General features: G+C 37.5%; 1 protein-coding gene across 7 annotated transcripts in view; it reads left to right on the top strand.

Moving 5' to 3' along the window:
* The first annotated feature begins 59 nt into the window (after positions 1-59).
* Positions 60-23,730, top strand: part of DIAPH2 (diaphanous related formin 2) — a 971,442-nt gene continuing 947,771 nt past the window's right edge. For 2 of the 7 annotated variants that reach the window (XM_027053564.2, XM_053201433.1), the window contains exon 1: positions 60-429. In XM_027053564.2, the coding sequence (XP_026909365.1) occupies positions 298-429 (132 nt within the window). In that variant the 5' untranslated portion in view covers positions 60-297. The remainder of the gene's footprint in view (positions 430-23,730) is intronic. The other 5 variants (XM_053201431.1, XM_053201434.1, XM_027053563.2 and 2 more) reach the window with 4 other exon arrangements.

A 23,730-nucleotide genomic window follows, 5' to 3' on the forward strand; every position in this document is an offset into this window, starting at 1 on the left:
GGCACCTACTTTCCCTTCCACCCTAAACACCGCCCTGAGGGCGGCGGCGCCAGCGACCTTGGTAGTTGCAGCTGCTCAGGGGCAGGGCTTGCCCCAGCACCGAGTAGTGGCAAAGGCGTGTTGCGTCGGGGGTGCATGAGAGCCGGGATCCTGAAATCGGCAGCTCCCCAGGCAGACACACTCTCACACAGGAAGCGGTGATACCGAATCAGCCAGGGCAGCGGGACAACCCCCAGGGGCTTTCCCAAGTTGAGGAGAGTTGGGGTTACAGGGCATAGGTGATAGGGCCGGAGAAAGATGGAGCAGCCCGGGGCGGCGGCGTCGGGAGCGGGAGGCGGCAGCGAGGAACCCGGTGGGGGCCGGAGCAACAAGCGAAGCACAGGGAACCGAGCCGCCAACGAAGAGGAAACGAGAAACAAACCCAAATTGGTGAGTGCTCCCGCAGTCCCCGCCAGCCTTGGGGACAGCAAGAGCCCCAGGAACCTCTGGCTGTTACGCACCGGGGGACCTGGGGCCCCCTCCCAAGGCTAACCGCGACCTCGCTGTGCTACTCCAAGAGCCACCAAAGGAGCGGCCACGCCACGCCGAGGCGCGGAGACGGCGTGGGGGCGGAAGAGCACCCCCTTTCCCATTTAAGCCCTTTCTCACTCTTCTCATTCCGGGAGGCGGTGCGGGAAGGAGAAAGGCCCCACCCCAACTTGGGGAGACTCCGAGTACTGGGTAGGGTCTGTTATTTGTCTAACTTGTGGGCGCGAATCTTTGCGCGATTCTGTTCCTTCCCACTTCTGTCAGTTGCTGGGTTTTGAGTCTTAACGCATAGTGTCCGGGCAGGGGAACCTCTCTTCTTTTTAGTCCAAATACTTGGGAGCCCACCTAGAGACTTGCACACCAATCCCACCCTAAAGAAAAACACACAACGTAGGCTCCTAGTCTTCCTACTTTACCAGAAATCTAAGAGTCGCCTACGTGCTCTTTTTCCTGTTGCCTCTTCCATGTGCTCTCCCCAAGAAACATTTCTTTTTAAGAGCGTGGGAGTTCTAGGCTGGGTGAAGTACCAACTGTTGTGCATATAATAAGCAGAGTCATTACAGTACTTCCACCTAGTTGATTAAGAACGCTCAAAAGCAGTAAGCCCACCGCACAAGTTTCATCGTCCTGAAAGTGTGTGAACCAGTGGTAGAAGTCCATTTCCTGCCACTGACTTAATGTGCAGAGGAATGTAATCTATGGGGGCTGGTATTAGGTTGGGAAATACTGGAGTTTCCTCAACTCAGTTAAAAAGGTTCCTCTTTATATACATATATATATATATATATATGAAAATGATTTAATAGGGAAACTTAAAAACTGGTAACATTAACAAAATATATTGGCTAACGTCAATTTTTCCCAACCGTGGCAAGTATTATGCAGACATTTATCAATAAACTTTCTAATTTGGGTGGCATGATTTTCCTGTACAAATTCAGCAAGTATTCCTTCTGTTTGAAGGTTCTTAGTCCAGATTTGAAGTACAAGCACATGTTGCACATCTAGTTCAGTTTTAACTTGTTTTTAATAGGGGAGGAGACAGTGACATTACTAAACCCTTTTCTTATGGCATCAGATCGTTTGGTATGTATGTACCTGTTGCACTTCTCTCTTGCCTCCTATTTTCCTTTCAATTCTGTATTGTTCATATTGGAAAACAATGGTCAGGGCGTTATTTCGGGAAATATGCAGCTTTCCATTATATGGGAAGGGACCTGATGGGGTAGAATAAAATAACCAGTTTAAAGTTTCATCACTTCTACCCTAACTTGAGGCAAATTGAGAACTTGCTTACTTGATATGTCCTGTTAACCCAGTATTTACAAAAGTAGAAATTGCCCTTTGTGAATTGTCTATGCTGGCTGAAGGTTAATGGGTTTAATAGGTGCCCCCTACCATCATGAAACTTAGAAAAGTTTTGTGAGTGTATCACTAAAGTTTAATACACTTAAAAATTCTGATATGATTTTGATATTTATCAGTTTGTTGTAAAAGAGTGATCATGTTTCCTTTTTTCCCCCTGGACCCAGTACAAAACTGTGATTTAAACAGTGATTAAAAGTTTAAGCAAAAATAAAAGTGAACTCCGTGTCCACGAGTAGTTTGGTACATCCAACAAGAACTTTCTACTTGTAGGAAATATGCTTTCAAGAAAGCACTTATCTCTGTTAGTTATAACACCGTGATTATATTCTTCCCTTCCCTTTGGTCATTTGTCCTGTTTCATCTTTTATGTTTTACTTGCTTTGACAAGGTAACTAGATCGTTATGAGATGGTATCACTTTCAGTTCTTAGCTAACACTGTTCAGTGTTGAACATAGCTTGACATAGTAGAACAAGTATTTGAATGCAGGAGTTTGTTAATATCAATCAGAACTTGCTCTTTTGCTCAAACATAACTTTTGAGCCTTACATGATTTTACAAGCAGATGTATCAGAGTTAATAAAAACAAATTTAGAAGGACATTTCAGCACATTTTAAAGCAAGCAAGTTGATCAAACAAGACTTGGAATACTTTTTTAAAAAATAAATGCCTTACTCCTTATTTTGAGCTGTCTTATTGAAGTGCTCAACACTTTCTTCTAAGGCCTTTTAGGATGGAGTTCTTCTGGGCTTCTTAAAATATTGCTAGTAAGCTAAAAGCTTTACCTAGACTAAATTTTACTATTTTGAGTATTGTGTTATTAATCACTGTAGTAGTTCTTTTTTTAAATTTTTTTAATGGTTATATTTATTTTTGAGACAGAGAGAGACAGAGCATGAGCAGGGGAGGGGCAGAGAGAGAGAGGGAGACACAGAATCTGAAGCAGGCTCCAGGCTCTGAGCTGTCAGCACAGAGCCAGACACAGGGCTTGAACTCATCAACTAGAAGATATGACCTGAGCTGAAGTCCGATGCTCAACCAACGGAGCCACCCAGGCACCCTTGTAGTAGTTCTTAATTGTATGTGGGTAAAGTAGTTGTGGTGTGATATTATGAAAGAGAGCTATATGTAATAGAAATTCTTCATGTAGATGATTGTGGTGGATAGGGGTTCTTAAACTCCTGAAATTGTATGAAAAATTTGAGTATATGTAGGTACATTCATTTTTCTGGGCCTCATAGTTTTCATCAGTTTCTCAAAGGTACCTGTGACCTATAGAAGAATAAGCACTATTGGGTTACCAAAGAGAGAGGGTAAAGGAAATGCCAGTTGATTCCAATGCAAGTTACTAGGGAGAGGAGGAGGTCAGTGATGAAGGAAGAAGGGGAATAGTGCTGACCACACAACTGATTGATATTGAAGATAATTCATCTGAGAGTAAAAAGAAGTTAAAAACATGTCTATATAGTATTAGCTATGATGAAAGTTTTCATTATATAGAAAAAGTAACAATAGTTATAGTATATTGGATTCACTGAAGTATAAGGCTTGTGATTCACTTGTTTTCATTGAGTTCCTTATTGTTCCGGAAAACTGGGGAAGGAAGGTATGTTTTCTATAGAGAGGAGCTACTTTAATTTATATCTCATACTTTTGCTGGGTATTACAATTTTTTCAAAGTGACATTTCAGGACTTTAATGACCTTTGTTTAAGATTAAATAAGAATGTGGGGCACCTGGTTCGCTTAATGGGTTGGGCCTCTGACTTCAGCTCAGGTCATGATCTCACAGTTCTTGAGTTGGAGCCACTGCACCCCCACCCCAGGCTCTGTGCTGACAGTTCAGTGCCTGGAGCCTGCTTCAGATTCTGTGTCTCCCTCTCTCTCTCTCTCTGCCCCTCCCCCGCTCACTCTCTTTCTCTCAAAAATGAATAAACATAAAAAAAATAAAAAAGATTAATAAAAAAAGTAACAGAACTTCAGTTTTCTCTATCTTTAAATCCTCACAGTGACCCTTTTATCTTGATTCTTTTTACTGGAGGCAATCTTCTTTTGAATTTCTCACATTTTGAATAATGCATTAGTACTATTAGTACTAGAGCTTTGTATTTTATGTAACTGTTTGGTTAGGCCCAGATTGTAGCATGTCATCAAGCAGCATGAATCTTAGATTAATTAGTAATTTGGTGTCAATCATGGAATGTATTTTGTCAAATCTACTAGAGCTCCAGAAGTATTATGAAGGAGCTGCATCTTGAATCCCACATATGTAAGGCAATGACTTGACCATTAAAAGAGGCTATTGTTAAAGTAGAACTAACATCCCTCACACACATTCCACGGTGTAGAGTGGCTTAACATTATTAGATGTTTTTGCATTTTGACTTTGTGTGAATGTGGTTTTTTTGTTTTTTGTTTTTTTAGAGGGACAGAGGGAAACAGAGTCTTAAGCAGCCTCCACACTCAGTATAGAACCTGACACAGGGCTTGATCCCATGACCCTGAGCTGAAGTTAAGAGTCTGATGTTCAATTTACTGAGCCACCCAGGCGCCCCAGACTTTGTGTTTCTGTATTATTCCTGAAGCCTTTGGTTCTTTTGGCAGTGGAGTCAAATTAGGGACTTGATAGAAGTTAATTTTCTGGCTATTATATAACTTTCTGAATATTTGGTTGTTTTTTAATTAGATAAATCATGGTTTGATTTTAATTGATAAAGTTGAGCACAACAGGTTCATTTATGCAACATTTACTGAGCACCTATTCCATCCTAGGCATTATTCTGATGGTTGGTGATACAGATATGCTCATAGTCTAGTGAGAGAGACAGGGAAGTTAATGATTAAAGAGCTGTGTGTAAGGAATCCTAGGAATATGCATAGGAGGGTGATATAAAAATGTGGAGAGGTATCTCAATCTAATTGGATGATGGTTATAAGGAAAGACTTACTAGAGTAGGTGACATTTGCACCAAGGCTTGAAGAATAAGGCATTAATTGAAGAAGGGGAGGGAAGGGCAATTTTAGGTTGAAAACAACATATACAAAGTAGAGAGATATGGTAATATGCCTAATAAAGGAACTGTGGGTAGATGTTAATGGCTGAAACAAAGGGTACATATGGTAGACCTGGTAGAAAAGAGAGTCCAGATCATGATGGATATTTGTATGTTGTCTTAGAGTTTCAGATTCTTTCTGCAAGCCATAGCAGGCCATTTAAGAGATTTAATCAGGAGACTGGCCTAATAAGAATTGTGTTTTAAAAAGAAACTTAAGGGGTGCCTGGTTGGCTCAGTCAGTTAAGCATCCAACTTTGGCTCACGTCATGATCTCAAGGCTCCTGGGTTCGAGCCCCATGTTGGGCTCTGTGCTGACAGCTCAGAGCCTGGAGTCCGATTTGGATTCAGTCTCTCTCTGCCCCTCCCCTGCTCATCCTCTGTGTGTGTCTCTCTCTCAAAAATAAACAAACATTTAAAAAAAAATTAAAGAAACTTAATACAGTGGAGAATTTCTTGGAGAGGGGTGCCAGTATGGAGGCAAGAAGACCAGTTTGGAGGACTGAGTGGCACAAAGAGTTTGATGTTTAGAGACCTGGATTCCAGTTGCAGCTCATTTACTCTTCCATTTACTATCTCATCTATTTACTAGGCATATTTCTCTGCCCCTCAGATTCCTCCTGCCACTCCATTGCCTCACTTTCTTGCCACCCACCCTGAACATCTTCACCAAATTTGGAATAGCCACCTTGTTTCTCCTTTATAAATCTCACCTGCTTGTTACAGTCCAGCTTGGGTCTCAAAATTCCATCATTATTTCATTAAAGTTTCACTGATTACTTCAGCTTACCAAAGGTTCTTCCTTATTCTCAACTCATAACTATTGTGAGTCTGAATGTTACATGCTGATCTTGTATGTACAGAGATTTTAAAGTGCTTCTGGGCAGTGGTCCCACTTTATGCCTATTCTTTCTTTCTTTCTTTATTTTTTTATTTTTTACAATTTTTTTTTCAACGTTTATTTATTTTTGGGACAGAGAGAGACAGAGCATGAACGGGGGAGGGGCAGAGAGAGAGGGAGACACAGAATCGGAAACAGGCTCCAGGCTCTGAGCCATCAGCCCAGAGCCTGACGCGGGGCTCGAACTCACGGACCGCGAGATTGTGACCTGGCTGAAGTCGGACGCTTAACCGACTGCGCCACCCAGGCGCCCGAATGCCTATTCTTTAAAACTTGTAAGCCAGTGCTTGGTTGCAAAGCTACTCAGTAAATGATTATTAGCTCGGAATTCTTTCCCCGTAGGCTAGACATTTTGAAAATGTAAAATTGTTGAAAGTAGGCTTTTAAAAAATACTCCATCAAATGAACCTATCTCTACATTCCTCTGTGTCCTTTGTTTTGAAATTCAAGAAACTTCTTGTCTGGGAGAACTCCTTATCCCCTTGGTTGGATTCTTGTGATGACCCAGCCTGAACTTCAATGCCGAATAAAGGTATTAAAACTCATGACCCAAGAAACATTGTTATTAGTAGGAGACTTCAGATTATTGGCAAAACAATACTGAATGGAGGACACTGGGTTCCAGTGTTCATTCTATATTTTATTTGCTTGTGATCTCTGATGAGCAGTTTAACAGCAGAAGTTTAAGCCCCTTCATTAACATCTGCCAGTTGGAGATAATGTTTGCCTGATTGGCTTTACAATGTGCTTTAGATAAAACATAGTAATGAATGAGATAGCATTTAGAAAATTCCATATTGCTGTACAAATATAGAGCATTACTATTAACCCCATATATTACCTGAATCAAATGTGATTGTGGTTGAATGGCTTAATGACTTTTTTGTAATTTGATAGCTCTAACATTATTGTATACAGTACCATTGTATGGTTATATGTTGATTGATTCCTCTTCTCTCCCTAATTCCATTTGTCCACTTGGAGAATTGTATATTCTGTCCTTCTACTAATAATTCTTTCTGTTTAATGAATAGAAGATGTAAGTTTAACATTTTTTTCACTATAGTATTTTTTAAGCACCAGACTACCATTTTTTTTTCAGTTCGTCAATTTGACACATTTAAAATTTGTGTTAAAAAACGTTTATTAGATATCTTTGGTATTCTGCCTTGCAAGGAAGCTTACTGCTGTTATACAAATAAGAAAACTGAGTCAACTGATACGTTAAGGGGACTGACCTAGAGATAAGTTTAAAATCTATCACTTCTATTGTAAAGGTACCTATAGCACAGAGTTATTATGCTTCAGGGTCTCTGAAAGTGAAACATTATTCATCTCTCTTTTTGTTCCTTTTTTGAACAATTATAATTATAATCCACCTAGAGTTCACTACAAGTACCAAGAACTCTGGCAATAGCAGCATGTCATTGAAGTGAAATCATATTCTTTGCCAGTTTGGCCCCATAGAACACTTTAAATAATGGTATGCACTGAAAGTTGTACACACACAATATATGCTAATTTATATCCATTAGCACATTTGGTTAAATGTTACTGGTTATCACTAGCACCATATGGATTCTTTCTGAAGACCCAGGTTTCCCCTATTCCTATATTCAGTCTGCCATGCAAAAGAGACCAGTTCCTTCTGTCAGATTTGGGGTGTTTGATATGCTATTTTGTCTCAGGACTGAAGAGAGTAAGATCATGGCCAGGTGACTTGAAATAATAATTATATACTTCATATCTAAGTGGGTATCTTGTAGGAGACACTCATTGACACTCATTGTCTTCTTATAGGAAGGAAGCTCAAAATTGATGCACGTAAAGAATGGTCGAAATATATTTTTGCATAGCTATTTGCTATGAATGTAAGTAACAGAAAGAAATGAGCTCATATTAATTTAAAACTTATTTATCTCATCAGGTTGAATCTGTTTAAGTCTGAATGATTTATTCTGGCTATAGCTTGAGCAGACACTCAAGTGAATTCTTATACTTGCCTGCTTTATGTGTGGAGGTCTAGGAAAAGAGTATTCATGCCTTTCTCATGAAACAATATGGCAAACAAAATTCTTACTAATCACCACTTAACATAGGCTTTTGTTTAATGAAGGTTTTTCTGTATTGCTTTCAAGAGAGTATGCTACCAAATACAGACCAGCAAATTGTCTACCAGTCTCTCCTTCTGTTAAGGCTCTGTATAGCAGTGCCTACTTCATGTGAGAAGCTTCTAGGTGGCTATTCAGGCAGGTCTATGTAGTAATCCAACACTTCATTAGGGATGTATTATTTCCCAAAGGCTATTGATTCAATACCCTGGTAATTTTGGTGCTCAACCAAGGGAGACAATGTGTTGGGTACAGTCCTTTAAAAAAAATCTGTCATTCTGAGATAGATATCCACATGCTTTTGTAAAGATTTGGTCAAAATTATGAGGAATTTTTGTCTATCCTTAATTTATTGGTCTCTCACCTAGCTAAAAGTAAAAGAGATAAAGTTTTTACTTTATTTGTAATATGGGGTAGTTAATATAACCTTTTTAATAAAACATTAAAAAATTCCAAACATACTAAAAAGTAGATAGGATGGTATAGTGAATCACCATATATCTATTACCCCTAATCTAGCAGTTACCTAGATTTTCAACATTTGCTTTATCCATCCTTTATTTTTTCCTTGCTAAAGTACTTTAATGCAAATCCTTGATATGTCATTTTACTCCTACATACTTCAGTGTGCTTCTCTAAAAATTACTTTTTTTAAACATAACCACATGCCACTGCTGCATCTTTAAAAATTAACATATTGCTTGGTGTCATCTAATATTTAATTCATAATCAAATATTTCTAATTGCCTCAAAAAATAGTTGTGATCTAATGTGTGCCTAATTAACGTACATGTAACTGAGCTCCTTAAACAAATACAACTTAAAGTTAATGGTAAAATTTCATTTAAAGTTACTCCACATAAAGTGCTATCATAAAGTATCAGCTCCAATTAAGTTCATTTCTGTCTTTAGTTCTGTAGAAGTATCTGGAAAGGTTGTCTATGCAAGTGTGGAGAGACTCCTTAGAACAGCTACTATATGCCATAGAAAAGAGACCAAATGAAGACTTTTGGCTCCACTCGCTGGTTGGGTAATCACTCATTCTTCATTTTGCAATTCGTGAAGTGGAGTGGGGTTTATGTGTAAGTATTTTCTACCCAGGGAAATGTTGTAGATAGTTGGGAGAAGGAAATGAGTTATTGAGTTCTGCAGATAGTGTTCATATAACTCTTTGATACATGCACACAGCTAATATGTTACTAGATGTAGTTTTTATTTCAACACAAACGCCAGTTTGGTAATTGAGGTGTCTTTGGTTTTTAGCTGCTGTATTATACTTTAGGTTGCTGAATATGGATAATTGGGTGAACAAACGTTTACAAAGAACTCTGAACTATTAAGTTTTGTTATTTATATTTGTGAGGTTAAAATTGAAAACCAGGCTACACTAATGAGGTGATGGAGTTGGGGATGGGAGGAGTGGGTAAGTATGAGAAATCAACTTGGGCAAAAATCCTAGATGTCACACAGATTTACTAAAGAAATTGTGTAAACACTACTTCCCAGACAGCAATTTAGTGCTGTTATTGTACTGGAAGGCATTAGGCATATCATTTCTTGAACTTTGTGGATTCAAGTAGATTTAAACTCTAATCCATTTCCACTCTGCAACTTCTAGGGTATTTATTGACCCAATCAGGTGGTAATTTTCCTCAAAACAGGAGATAAATGATAATCGTTGGGGCTCCATAATTGTTGTGGCATTTACTCCTTTTGTTTTGCTGAGGGGAGAGAAAGCTGTGGAGGTATCGTTTTATGTGCTTTGAAATCCATCACTGATAAAACTCTAAATGCTTAATAGCATATTATGCTAGCTGAAGCTGTTTAGGAAGATTCTATATGTAGGAAGAAAGACCTTGTACTCTAGACTGTACTCTTACATTTTGAAGTTGTATGTATAATAGAGACCTGGGCCACTAAGTATGGCTGGGCTCTGCTCAAGGATGTGAGACCACAGAGGTCATATCACTTACCAAATCATGTGCTCAATCACAAGACTGTATCTTCTGGGGGAACTTTTTATAGTTCCCACAAAGGTGCTATATGGGCCAGGTACTACATTTAAACTAGATTTACTTTATTCCTTATATCTCTACTTTGTGGATTTTATTCTCATACATGATAGGAAATTCAGCAAGGCACAGGACTTAGTGTAATATCTTACTTGGAGTAGGTATTTTCTGTTTGTCATTGATTCTGAAAAAAAGAATATAAGGTGTATGGCTATGTAATATATTGTCCTAAACCTGAATACATTTGCTTTTGAATGATTGCAGTCCTCAACTGTAGAGGGCTGTGTTCTTGAGAACCTAGCCTACAGGTTCAATATGTTGATTACTTCCTCTAACTTCAGGCTCCTCCCTTTCTACATTCTTCCCAGTGATTTTTTGGTATTATTGTTCCACAGTGCTTCACATGGTTACAGATTGTATGGCTAAGACTGCATTTTTCTGAGGTTTGTGTGTCATAACATCGATTTATTTTCATTTATGTTACCTATAGAAAGTTAAGATGGGTTAAAATAAATTTGGCAGAAACATTTCCTCTAATATGGTCTGCAGTCTAGTACCTCACATTACAAAATCAATGCTTTCCAGAAGAGTCAGTGTGTACATAAAACATTTGAGAGTAGAAATAATCTTTTCTTAGGCTGACCTCACAGCTTGTTTTTCACTGGCAGTGCATTAGCTTACATTTTTCCTCCCCTTTGGTTGAATAGCTAATGGTGTTTAAACAAGCTATTAAAGGAAAGAATAATTTCACAGTACAAAGAAAAAAAATGGCCTGGATTTTCTCCATGCTGGCAGTTTGGTTTTTCATGTATTTGTTTTACTAAAGCAGGACTAACCCATGTTGTCTTATCTCAGAAATCTGAGGCTTCTTCTGTGTATCTTATATTTACTTAATCCAGATGGTGTTGTGAATTTCTGTGAGATCCAAATCTTCCATTTTTATATAAGTTGAGTAGCTTTGAGACCAAATACTAAATTTTAAGTGGCCATGTCTCTATATAATGGAATTGAAGCATTAGTTATACTTTAAAGTAGGAATTGTGCAGGGCTCTGGGCCCAGTTTAATACACTCTTCCTACAAGCTCTGTAGGGGATTGTAGATCAAGATATGTTATATTACATATCCCTGCTTTTAATCCCATCCCTTTAAATAATCTATTAACACTTGCATGTTTCTAACTCTGAAGATAATCTTATTTCTTGGTGTTATTAGTGGTTTCTGTGAATATTATTCGTGGTATATCCTATTGCCTGGCCACAGAAATAGCATGCAGAAAGATGGCCATTGGATATAAAATCACTTACTGAATGTGACAGAGATTTATTTAAAAGCATTTTCCACCACAGGGGTGTCTGGCTGGCTCAGTCTGAGGAGCATGTGACTCTTGATCTCAGGGTTGTGAGTTTGAGCCCTATGTTGGGTGTAAAGATTACTTAAATAAAAATTAAAAAATAACAAAAGCATTTACCATTCACACCCATCATCAATCATGTTGCCATAAACTAGTGGAAATTGCATTTTGATCTTAGTACCACCACTTTGTATTTTTAAGACTCCACCTTTTACAGAATCTAAGAGTATTTCATATGCTATACAGAATTGAAATAAGCTAAATAGGATATCTAACTGATCCTGTTAAGTCTTTTTTCCCCAAGAGTTAATTTCTGGCAATTTAAGCAGGTTATATAGAAAGTAAGCTGACAACTTTTTGAAGTCTAACTCTGGACAAGTCATTTATTTATCTTCTCTCTGGGTGTCAGTTTATTCTTTAAAATAAGGGAGTTGAAATAAACCATCTTCAAGGTTCCATTCAGCTCTGATGCACAGGTAGTCAAAGGTTATTGACAGCTGCAATGAATCTTCCCTAACATAAATACATGACATGTGGGTTTTAGTTAGATGAAAAGTCAGCAATCATGAAAGATGACAGATTAAGAGTGAATGCTAATGGGTGAAAATGCCAGTTAATTTTATTTTCCTACTTCTGGGGTGTGAGCTAGCCCAGTTCAGTAAAGGTCACATCAACATTGTTTTAACCGTGTGTGGGACCCTAGAGAACGTGGGCTCTGCTTTAGGTCATCCTAATCCTTACGTGGTTCCCTTGGTTCACTGACCAAATATAGTACTCAAGCTTTCCCAGAGGTATTTCTCAATAATGAATAATATCATATGTGCCAGTTGGTGTTCTAAATGCCTTGCATATGTTTGTCAAGAACTATTAAAGGTCTGGGATGTTATCCTACTTATACACCTGTTGCTATTTCATGAATGATTGCAAAAGACTCAACACTCCTGGGTCAGCAACAAAAGATCGTTTATTATTTATTGCAAAGCAGTAGCCACAATATCAGCATGACACGCTGGTTCACTATGGTCCTATTCCCACAAGATAGACTAGGATGGATCCCTGCACAGGGAGTCAGTTGCGCTACAGGAGAGGAATACTGACCTTGGAGGATTTACCACTTTTTAGGGTAAGCAAAAGCAAGCCTGCTCTTTGTGGAGGGGCTGGTATTATTACCTCATGATCAGGGTCCCTTGCTTTAAAAACAGCCCTCAGAAATGGCCTGACTAAGGTGTGGTCAGGGCCTTCTAGTCTTGGCATACCCAGCAAGAATGCACAGAGATGCTCTAGGATTGATGGTGGGTATCCTCCTCTATCAATAGTGACGCATTTGGTCCTCACATCAGTTATTTTGTAGGTGAGGAGAAGAGTTCAGAAAAGGATAAGTAACTTGCCTGATGATATACATTAGTGAATTTGGAATTCAAGACTAGTGTGACTATAAAATCCTTATTTTTAGCTGTTATTTTCTGTACTGCCTAAGACCCTAAATTTCAGATTAGCTCTAATTTCACCGGAAGACCTAGTAGTTCTCTAGACTGGTGATGGTTGGACCTGGCCTAGATTTGCATTATGCTTATGTAAAATTTAGAGGACCAAGTTCAAAGGCCATTTTTAGTGCCACTGATAATCAGTAGTTAAAATTCTTTGAATCACTGCCATGAAGTAGTGTGTCAGATATGTGACCACTTGGTAGAAAAGAGCCATGAGGATGAAAGTTATATGGCTAAAAAGAGCCATGAGAATGAAAGTGATATGGCTGTGGATTTTAAGGATACATGAATATGATTTTTAAAATTATCAGTCTGCCCTCTTAAATAATTTCATGGTCAACACAAGGCCTACGGTACTTTACAATTATTGCATATTGCATATGATTCTCTTGTTTTTGTATGTTGGCTGTTAAGAGAGTATCTTCTGAACAGGTTACACTGCAAGCCAAACAGTCTGCTTCATCTTTTAGTTTCTATCTCTCCTCCTCTCCCTATTCCCTTTCTGTTTGTGAAATTTTGTGTGAAGTAAAACTGCTTTGGAAAAACTAATGCCCTCTCCTATGATTACACAAGTAACGATATGCATTGTTTCTTGTCTGGGGGAGTGCCAAGAACCACCTACCTTCTCCTGCTGCTTCTCATGTCTGCTTTGCCTAAAGATTGGCTGCTATAAAAGTGTGGCATATTCAGCCAAGTGCTATCTTTTTTAATTAAGCTGCTGAAAGTGTTGTGACAAACTATTTTTGCATTCACGTGTGACGAGTAATAGAGTCCTAAACTATGGGCTTCTGTGCCAAATAACATGGAAGTGCATAATGTGATTTGAGTTCTAGCCCTTCAGTCTTAATCATCATCCTCCCAAGAGTAAAAGAGTTTTTAATTTAAAAAATGTGATGAATAAAACATCATGATTATACCAGTATATGCCTGGAAATCGAGCTATTTCATACTTATGATGACTATCCTTAATGGTTAAAATTTCTATGTTGGCTCTTTTCATAGAACTATGTACAATAAGTAGGAAACCAGGAGATAAAGGACATCTTGAGCTCATATAATGATTATAAACATAACTAGGAAAGCTGGTAATTGAGCCAACTAAGTATTTTTTTTTATTTCTGCTTTCCAAATATCCTTCTTATCTATTCTTACAAGTTTGGATTTCCTACAAATATGGTCTTGGTAGTTGATGTCCTTCTTTTGTTTTTGACCTCATCTAAAGCTCTAAATAAAGAGCCTTATGTTTTAGATAAATATATAAGGAAGGATATCACATTCTTGTCCTCAAAAGTATGTTCTTTTTCTTTACACTACTGGTTCTCAGGGGGCACAGTTTTATCTCCCAGGGAACATATGGTTGTGTCTGGAGACCTTTTTGTTGTCACAAATGGAGAAGGGAGCTACTGATAACTAGTGAGTAGAGGCCAGGAATTTTGCTGAACATACAGTATGTAAGACAGACCCTCTCCCCCACCCCCCCCCGTGACAAAGAATTATCCTGCCCAAAATGTCAGTAGTGCCAAAGTTAAGAAACCTTGCTTTAGAGTCTATGCGTTTTTGTTTATTTAGTTTAAAAAATTCCTGTGGCTCCTTAGCCACTCATTTATTCTGCCATTCTGTCATTTCCTCTATATTGAGACGGGGCCAGATCATCCCTGTCTTCAAGGAAGCATTGTTTGTCTCACTGACTGCCACCAATTTTATTTTCATTTCCTTCCTTTCCACTACTGAAAATCTGCTGGACTGGAGTGTTTACAACTTTGTAGTTGCAAACTATATCTCTTATCACTTATTTCTGACCTCTGGGAAAAATATTCACTCTCCTCCTAATGAGTTTAAAAGGAAATTTTTCCATCTGCTGATTCCTTGATACCTAAACAATTTTTGGTGCTGGTCATTTTTAACTCATTGTCTATATGGATTTTAGATTCCACGGTGCAATTTTCTCTGGCCTCTGGATTTGTTGACTGTAAGGGAAGTAATGCCTTCCCTTATCTTTCACCTAAAAAATTTTCTCATTATCTGCTCTTCCCTATATACAATTGTAGGCAATCACATACATGCCTCTTCAGATACTACCTGAATGCAGTTGATGCCAAAACTTTTGAGCTATTCTGACATCAAAGCTTGATACTGTGTTATTGTTTGCTGAAAGACATTTCCTGATTATGAAGCAGTTCTAAAAAAATGGCATAAAGGTTTTGATTCATTTCTCTGAGAACCATGTGAAACCTGGAATACTTAATGGTTGTTTTAATCTCTTTGCAGGGAGATTAAAAATTAACTTGAGGGCGCCTGGGTGGCTCAGTCAGTTAAGTGTCCGACTTGCAGCTCAGGTCATGATCTTATGGTTAATGGGTTCGAGCCCCACCTCCGGCCGTCTGCTGTCAGCATGGAGCCTGCTTGAGATTCTCTCTCTCTCTCTCTCTCTCTCTCTCTCTCTCTGTCTCTGCCCCTCCACCTACTTGCTCTCTCTCAAAATAAATAAATTAATTAACTTGATACACAGATACTCATACACATGGTGTTTATCAAGTCTACTTATTCAAGCTAAGCTCTTCCCTTATCAACAGACTGTATTACTGTAATATTAGTCACTGACCTTTATGATTTCTGGTCCAGTTTAATCAACGTTAAACTTCCCTATTTGACTATTGAAAGTAAATGACTACTTCTTTTCCAATTTATCAGGACCAAGTTTATTTTTATATTTAGGGTTACTGTTAAGCTACCTAATTTTGTCTTATCTTCTATTTTTTATTTTCCCCTTTATATAAGTGAAGCTATTTCCTAAATTGTTGCTTCTACCTGAAATAACCTCTTATCCTTTTTTTTTTCTTCTCAGAGGATTCTAAGTACTTTCCTTCCATTTCTTCATGTAACTTCCTAAAATTTTTATTGTCTGATGGAAAGTGACATGGTCAACTCATTCCCCTTCAACCTCCAGTTTCCTATAGAGAGCCAGTTCATTCTGCAGCATGCATAGCCATTTTCACAGTTGTGCTTATTATAAATGTATGTTACAGAGTATCACTCTACACATATCACATCCTCAATATGTATGAGGCATCGTGCTGCGGGTATAAAAACAACTCTGCATAGGTAGAGGAGCCCATGGCCTAGTGAGAAAAGATGGGCATTCATGTCTAAAGTAGTAAGTTCTATAATCAATAGGTGTGAGAAGAGTGTTCTTTGGGAATGCTGTATACAGTTGCTGGTGGGAGAGGAGAGATTTCACAGAGGCCACATTTGATCTGGGTCTTGGAGAATGAAATATAGTTTGGTAAGGTTAAATGAAGACATTCCCAGTAAAAAGAACATCATTTATATAAATTTACAGTTATGGAAAGGAAGGTTTTCTTTAAGTGTCATTGATTTTGTAAGTGTTAATATCTTGGAGGGAAGACTATGACTGAACTTGCTTTGTAACTCAATATGGATGATAATATGAAGCATTTTTCACCAACTCAAAAGTGAAGTGGAGAAAGGGAATTAATACTAAGAACCTACATTGTTTTAGGCATTATTGTGGGAGCTTTACATCACCAGCTTACTTAATTTTTATCATAAACATATATAGTAAGTGTAGTTATTTTCTACATTTTACAAATAAAGGAAATGAGTCTATTAACTGATTCTGATTCCACAATACATGCTGTTTAATGCTAGCGTGCTACCTTCATCTTAGAAGTAATAGACTATATTTAAAACTTAGAAATGAACTATAATGTTTTCCTACTTTATTAAAATATGCTTCATATTTTATATTTTTACATTTTACTTTTCCTATCACAAACCTTATTAAGAGTCTAATAAATGCATCTTAACACATTTCATCATTGTTGGATTAAGTTAAATAATAGAGTTTGAGAAGTTGGCTAGGAGTTGCCCACAAATAGTCTAATTTAGAGCTATATATGGTTAGTTTTACTATTGAGGATTTGGGCAAGCTAGTCAGCTGGAAGGTTCTACCTCTGAAATTCTTGTTCATATTTAATTCAATAAGCATTTGGAGAAAGCGACTCCAGTATCATGCTAAGCATTATTAAGGTACTAAAATAAATAGTCCCTGCCCACTGGGAACACAGGTGTCTTATGTGTACAAACCCATGGTGCAAGGTGGAATGTGATTAAATGCTACTGTAGAGGTAAAAAGTGCTGGAAGCATTAGGGCTTCATGGAAAGATTGACAGTAGAAGGTAGTCTTAAAGTGCAGGGAAATTTTTCTTAAATAGTGATAGAGAGTGGAGAGGGAGCATTTTGTACACTGCAAGAGGACTAGGAAGTTATAGCAAGTTTGAGAAATTAAAAGTTAGCCTAGCAGGCCCAGTTGTACATAGTGAGTGGTGGAGGTCAGTCTGGAGGGAGATTGCAGCTCCATTGTGGTGAGCACTGAATGCTTCCATAAACAGTTTGCACTTCATTCTGTAACCCAGGTAGAGTATCTGAGTTGGGGAATGACACTTGACAGACCTTACTTTAGACTTTTTGTAATTAGAAATATCATGAAGTCTAAAATCTTTTGTCCAAACTCTATGATAATTGGCCTGTTGGTAGTTTAAATACAAAGGCATCTATTGATTCTGATACCTTTTGGTATGCTATCATTTTGCAGCTTTGAATATGTGAAATTAAGCATGTACTGTGAATAGTGTGTACTTTGATAGCTTACAGTTTTGTAGTAACTTAATTGACCCTTGCTCCCAAACTACTCTTCTGTAGATTTTTCCCTCTAAGTGTAAAATTTTTGTCTTTTTTTTGTTTTGTTTTTTTTTTTTAACAAATAGATACTGCTCTAAAGATCAGGTAGCTTAGCATACAAGACTGCTGCTGTCAAACTGAATGTGTTTTGTCTAGGCTGAATTATAGTCCCCAAAATATTCCAAGAGAAGCTGCAAGATTTATGATATACAAAACTAGGTAAAATGATCCTCACTGAAGTATTGTCATGATTTGGTTGTTTATCACCATTTTTACAAATTAATTTCCTGTGTCAGGCAAAGTCACATTGCTCACAACTATGGCAAAGTACTTTTAAGGCTATGATTTGAACTTACGCCCCTACTTAGGATAATTAACTGTAAAAAATGAGCTTTGTGTTAAAATACACAATCAACTTAGTTTTATTACACAAATTTTTAAGTTTTTATTGCTATAGGGGTCCAAATGAAATTGAGACCACAGCCAAAGAAATGAAAATTTGTCCATATACAAAAGATTTCATCTATCTGTGGTACCCAAGTATGTGTTAGTTTGTTTTCAAATCTGCATTCTTACACAAAACCTAATTTGTAACATGAATGAAATAATATCTATTATCATTGTTATTATTTTTTAAAATTTTTATTTATTTTTGAGGGAGAGGGAGTCCTCTCATGCACGAGTGGGGGAGGGGCACAGAGAGAGAGGGAGAGTGAGAATCCCAAGCAGACTCCCCACTGTCAGCACAGTGCCTGACACAGGGCTCTATCCCAGGAACCATGAGATCATGACCTGAGCCTAATTCAAGAGTCCAAGGCTTAACTAACTGAGCCATCTCGGGTGCCCCTATTGCTATTATTAATGATTGTGTTGATTTGCCCATAAAACTTTAAAGAAACATATGGAGTTTTAGATTTAGCTGCTCCTTAAAAGTAAAAGTAGACTCCCTTTCTGGCTGGTCTCTAAATATTATTCATCATTTTCGTTTAGTTGAGGGCAAAGATACTTAGGCTAAAATAGAATGTTTTGTGGTTATTTTATCTTTTTTGAATTTGGAGATATTACCTATTATGTGTTTTACTGAAAGAGAATGATCATTTGTTTTTGTGCAATGGTTTGTAGCTATAGAAATGGATATTGTTTTGCAACGTATAGGTTGGGAACATTTTCAAGCTCCTTGTTGGATTACAAAATTATTCTAAAAAGAAATAGGTTTTTAGGACATGAATCATCCTTTGCTAGACAGCTTTCTCATGAGAGATTTGTGATTCTTGCAAAATTCCTTTTGAGCTCTTGAAACACGAAGAGTATTACTACTAAAGCAGAGGACAGGAACTCTGAGTTATAAATAAATGACCACATGAAAGACCCTTGGGCAGGGGGCTCCCCTGGTAGGTTAAAGTAGGTTAAAAATATTGCCTGGCCTTTTTCCTTCCTTTATGACAGATGTTGCCTTGGGACTTGGTGGCCCAGTCACAAGTAGGAGTAGTCTCTGTTTTGTTTCTTTCTGTTTTGTTTCTTTCTCAGTGACCTCCAGAAATATGGTGCTGGAAACAGTTTACTTCTTGAATCTCTCTCCCACTTTCACTACCATCTCATCTGACTTTATTGCCAGAAAGTTGAGGCATGAACTTCCCTCTGCTACTGGCCCTTCTCTTTTTGCTTCACAGTATGGAGTACATTTTCCCATAGATACTAATTCTTTTTTTGATACACATTGTAGTGCAATTCTGTTTCCTAATGTTCCATTTAGTGCTGAAGGATAAAGAGTTGTGAAATATAGGTGCTTGTTATCAAGGAATTTACAGTATTATAAGGAGAATAGGACTTGTGTCTACATCAGTATTTGATTAGTGCCATACAAATAGCTGGGATTTAGAGATAGAAGAGTTTAATAATTTGGGCTAAAATAAGCTAGAAACTGAGTCATTAGGTACTCCTTCCTCCTCCTCTCCTCATATTTCCCATCTGAAAAATTCATTTAGAATTTGGAACAGAAGACTTAACCTTGATTTCATGGATTATAGTATAGTCAGTTTCTGGCTTTTAATATAGACTGGGTCACTTAAATTATGGTTTAAAAAGTAACACTTTAAAAGTAGATTTTTAGTAAACAAAATATTTCTCGTTGTAGAAGACCATCTTATATTTTAATACTAATTATATTATAATGCTTATGTTTTAATGCTAATTGCCATTCTCTTGATCTGAGATGTCTAGTACATTGAAAAAAGCAATCTTGTAATGAGTTTCACTGGTTTCATATTCTACTTGAAAATATGTTTATGAATGAACACTGTTGTTCAAAGTTGAAGCAAGCATAGTAAATTGAGTATTTCCTTAGGATAGCAAATGAGAATATTTACTTTTTTTAATGTTTATTTATTTTTGAGAGAGAAAGACAGAGTGTGAGCAGGGGAGGGGCAGAGAGAGGGAAACACAGAATCCGAAGCAGGATCCAGGCTCTGAGCTGTCATCAGTGAGCCCGACATGGGGCTTGAACCCACGAACTGTGAGATCATGACCTGACCTGAAGTCAGACGCTTAACCGACTGAGCCACCCAGGTGCTCTGCAAATTGGAATATTTAAAATATTTTAATATATTAGAGGTATGTTTTTCATTTTCCTATTATCTCATTCGTTTTAATCCTCTAGATTCCCTTTTACACAGATGTGTTACAAAAAAATAGTAGTTTTAGGACCACTTGCCTCAAGGCATTAAGGAAAGCTTGCTAAAAACATAGATTCTGGAACCCCATTGATGTACTGAATGAGAATCCTTTGGTGTGGGACCAGGAATCTGCATTTATAAGCTGAGTAGATGATTCTGTATTCTAAAGTTGGAGAACCACTAGTCTTATGCAGTTTGCAAAATGGCAGCCCTGTAAGTTCTATCTGGTTCATGGATTTGTTTTGTTAAGTTCGCAGCATTGGCAGTATGGTTTTACAAATTTGATTTGTCAGCTCTTAAAAATTGAATGTTTACCCATATAAATCCAAATTTCTGGCTTCTCTTGACACAGCAGAGTAACTTTGCAATATTGAGCCCGTGTTCCAACATGGCTGTCAGCAAATCTGCTGTACCTCAGTAAGATCTGTCTCACTGAAATGGGCTGTGTGCTCTTGGATTTGCCACAGTCCTCCCAAACTATCTTTCAACCTGGGGTCAAGTATTAGTTGACGTTTTCTTTTCTATAGTTGATCTGCATCATTCAATTATATTACCTGCTTAGAATCCATGTGCATTTTAATTTTTTACTCCAGATACAAAAGTTAAAAAAAGTGAGGAGGAATGATTGGGAAGAGGTGGGATTGGAGACTGAGAGACTAGATAATTTATTATAATAATAGAGATAAGAAATGTACTGCTCAACTAGGACAGTGTAATAGGGGTGGAGAAAAGAGGAAGATTAGGATTTTGAAGCTACCAACCTTGGTGATTGAATTTGGGTGGGATCTGGGTGGGAGGAAGAAGAACAGGTATGCAGAAGTAGGTGGGAAATGAGGTTGTTTTTAGACATATAACTTTATGTGCTTGTAGGACATTATTGCTAGGTACTAAGGTATATATACCTTGTTAAGGAGTGTAGACCTTCCCTACTGCGTCGGAGGAGAGGATGACTCCTCAGGGAGCATATATACTCCTGGGTATATGTTCAGATGAAATGAAAACTACAATGAGATACCACCTCACACCTGTCAGAATGGTTAAAATTAATAACATAGGAAACAACAGATGTTGATGAGGATGCAGAGACAGGGGAATACTCTTACACTGTTGGTGTATGCAAACTGGTGCAGACACTCTGGAAAACAGTATGGAGGTTCCTCAACAAGGTAAAAATAGAACTACCCCATGACCCAGCAAATGCACTAGTAGATATTTACCCAAAGGATACAAAAATACAGATTCTAGGGGGCACATTCACCCTGATGTTTATAGCAGCATTATCAGCAATAGCCAAATTATGGAAAGAGCACAAATGTCCATCAACTGATGAATGGATAAAGAAGAGGTGGTATATATACAAAATAGATTATTACTCAGATATCAAAAAGAATGAAATCTTGTCATTTGCCGTGATGTGGTTGGAGCTAGAGTATATTATGCTAAGTATAATAAGTCAGTCAGAGAAAGACAAATCCATATGATTTCACTCATATGTGGAATTTAAGAAAACAGATGACCGTAGCAGAAGGAAGAAAAAAGAGAGGGAGGCAAACCATAAGAGACTCTTTTTTTTTTCCAAGTATATGAAATTTATTGTCAAATTGGTTTCCATACAACACCCAGGGCTCATCCCAAAAGGTGCCCTCCTCAATACCCATCACCCACCCTCCCCTCCCTCCCACCCCCCATCAACCCTCAGTTTGTTCTCAGTTTTTAACAGAAGAGACTCTTAACTATAGAGAACAAACAGGGTTTCTGGAGGGCAGGTGAGTGGGGGATGGGCTAAATGGGCCATGGGTATTAAGGAGGAGGGCACTTGTGATGAGCACTGGTTGTTATATATAAGTGATAAATCACTAAATTCTACCCCTGAAACCAATATTACACTATATGTAATATAGTGCTGCTATGAATTCCAGGTAAACAGCTTATATTAAAAGAAAAGGCCTTAGCTCTACATCAAAAGACTGATGAATGAATGTATATTTATCTAGGTTGTAAGTTACAATAAAATGTTGAAGACAATTTTTACTTTTAATAATTCCTCACTTTAACCAGTTTTAAAAAAGTAACCACCTCCTCCTGGACCTTATTATGTCTGTATAATGCTATATAGTAAAATCTCATTTTCTATGCCATTAAATGAAATTCTAGTTAGAATATACCTTATTTGGCATTTTTAGACCTAGTGAGTAACCAACATTCTTTCAAATCATTTATTGAATGACCATGGTAGTCAAGGAGATTGTATTCTTATTCTTTAAAACTTAATAATCACAAATTAATTTATGGTAGTAACACTCTTTCCATGACAGATGAAGGAAATTTATTGAACGTAGAAATTTTATGTTGTAGAAATAATGAAAGTAGGGGATGATTTCAATATATAGTGAACTGAGTCCTTGTAATTACTGATTTTTTTCAAGAATTTATCCAAGGATATACTTTCTGGAACACTTGTAGTTTTCTTAGGTAATTCTGAGGGATTCTCTATATTTGTACCTTCATATTTGTCTTTGTATTTCTTTTTAGTAAGATTTTTAGTAAGGAGGTTGCTAGGTATTATTTACAAGGGAAGTCTGATAGGGAGATTGTGGAACCATTTCCATATTGCAACCTCTCTATTCAAATGTAGATAAACTGTCATTCAACCACCTAGGTTTATTCCCATCTGGCTCAGCCTTCAGGGTAGGATTAATAAAGTAATTTGTCCCCAGGGAGTTTGTTGTACTGACCTTTTGTCCCTGCTGTATTGAAAAAAAAAAAAACACCCATATTTAGCCACTGACCCTGTCTTTTTAATGATCATATGTAGAATAGTCAGGTGGTTAGAAGTCATTTGCCGAGGGGTGTATCCTATTACAATTTTAATTGCAGGTTACTGCTTGTCTGTCCTGCCCTGTTCTTCCTGATTATTTTAAATTTAAGTTAATTGCTTTTGATGGATAAAATGACATTTCCATTTTTATCTCATTCCATTGTGTGGATTAGTGCCTTGATTTTAAGGCTAGTGCTTGGATAACTTATATATACTCCCCCATGACCCCTGTCCTCAACACCCTACTGCAGATTAAGGGGCAGAGTTAGCAACTGGTTAGAATAATAGTTTGAGAATTTGTGCCTACGGTAAATATTTTGCTGGTACAAAACGAGTGAATGCGTGTTATTGTGTTAGCTGAATATTGAAATGGGTGAAATATCAGAGACTAGTATGTATACAGGTGGAGGAGAGTGTGTCTCATTTTAAAAATTCTTTTTTCCTTCTTTCAGAGATAACTTGCTTTATCTTTTAGCTCCATGACTACTGTGTTTATCTGATTAGTTTTACATGTAATAGTCTATTCAAATGTCATCATAATATTTGCTAGCATTTTCTCTTTTTGTACATAATCATGTTGCATCCACACGACTCCTGAAACAGAATGCTACTGGCACCAGTGACAGTCACAACAAAGTTTATTACAATGAGAGGCAAGGCTGACCGATCTGGACCAACACTCTTGATAAGAGTGCGGCCCCGAACAGCCAGGGTACAGAGTTTTTACA

This window comes from Acinonyx jubatus, chromosome X (assembly GCF_027475565.1).
Source record: "Acinonyx jubatus isolate Ajub_Pintada_27869175 chromosome X, VMU_Ajub_asm_v1.0, whole genome shotgun sequence".
Taxonomy (NCBI): Eukaryota; Metazoa; Chordata; class Mammalia; order Carnivora; family Felidae; genus Acinonyx; species Acinonyx jubatus.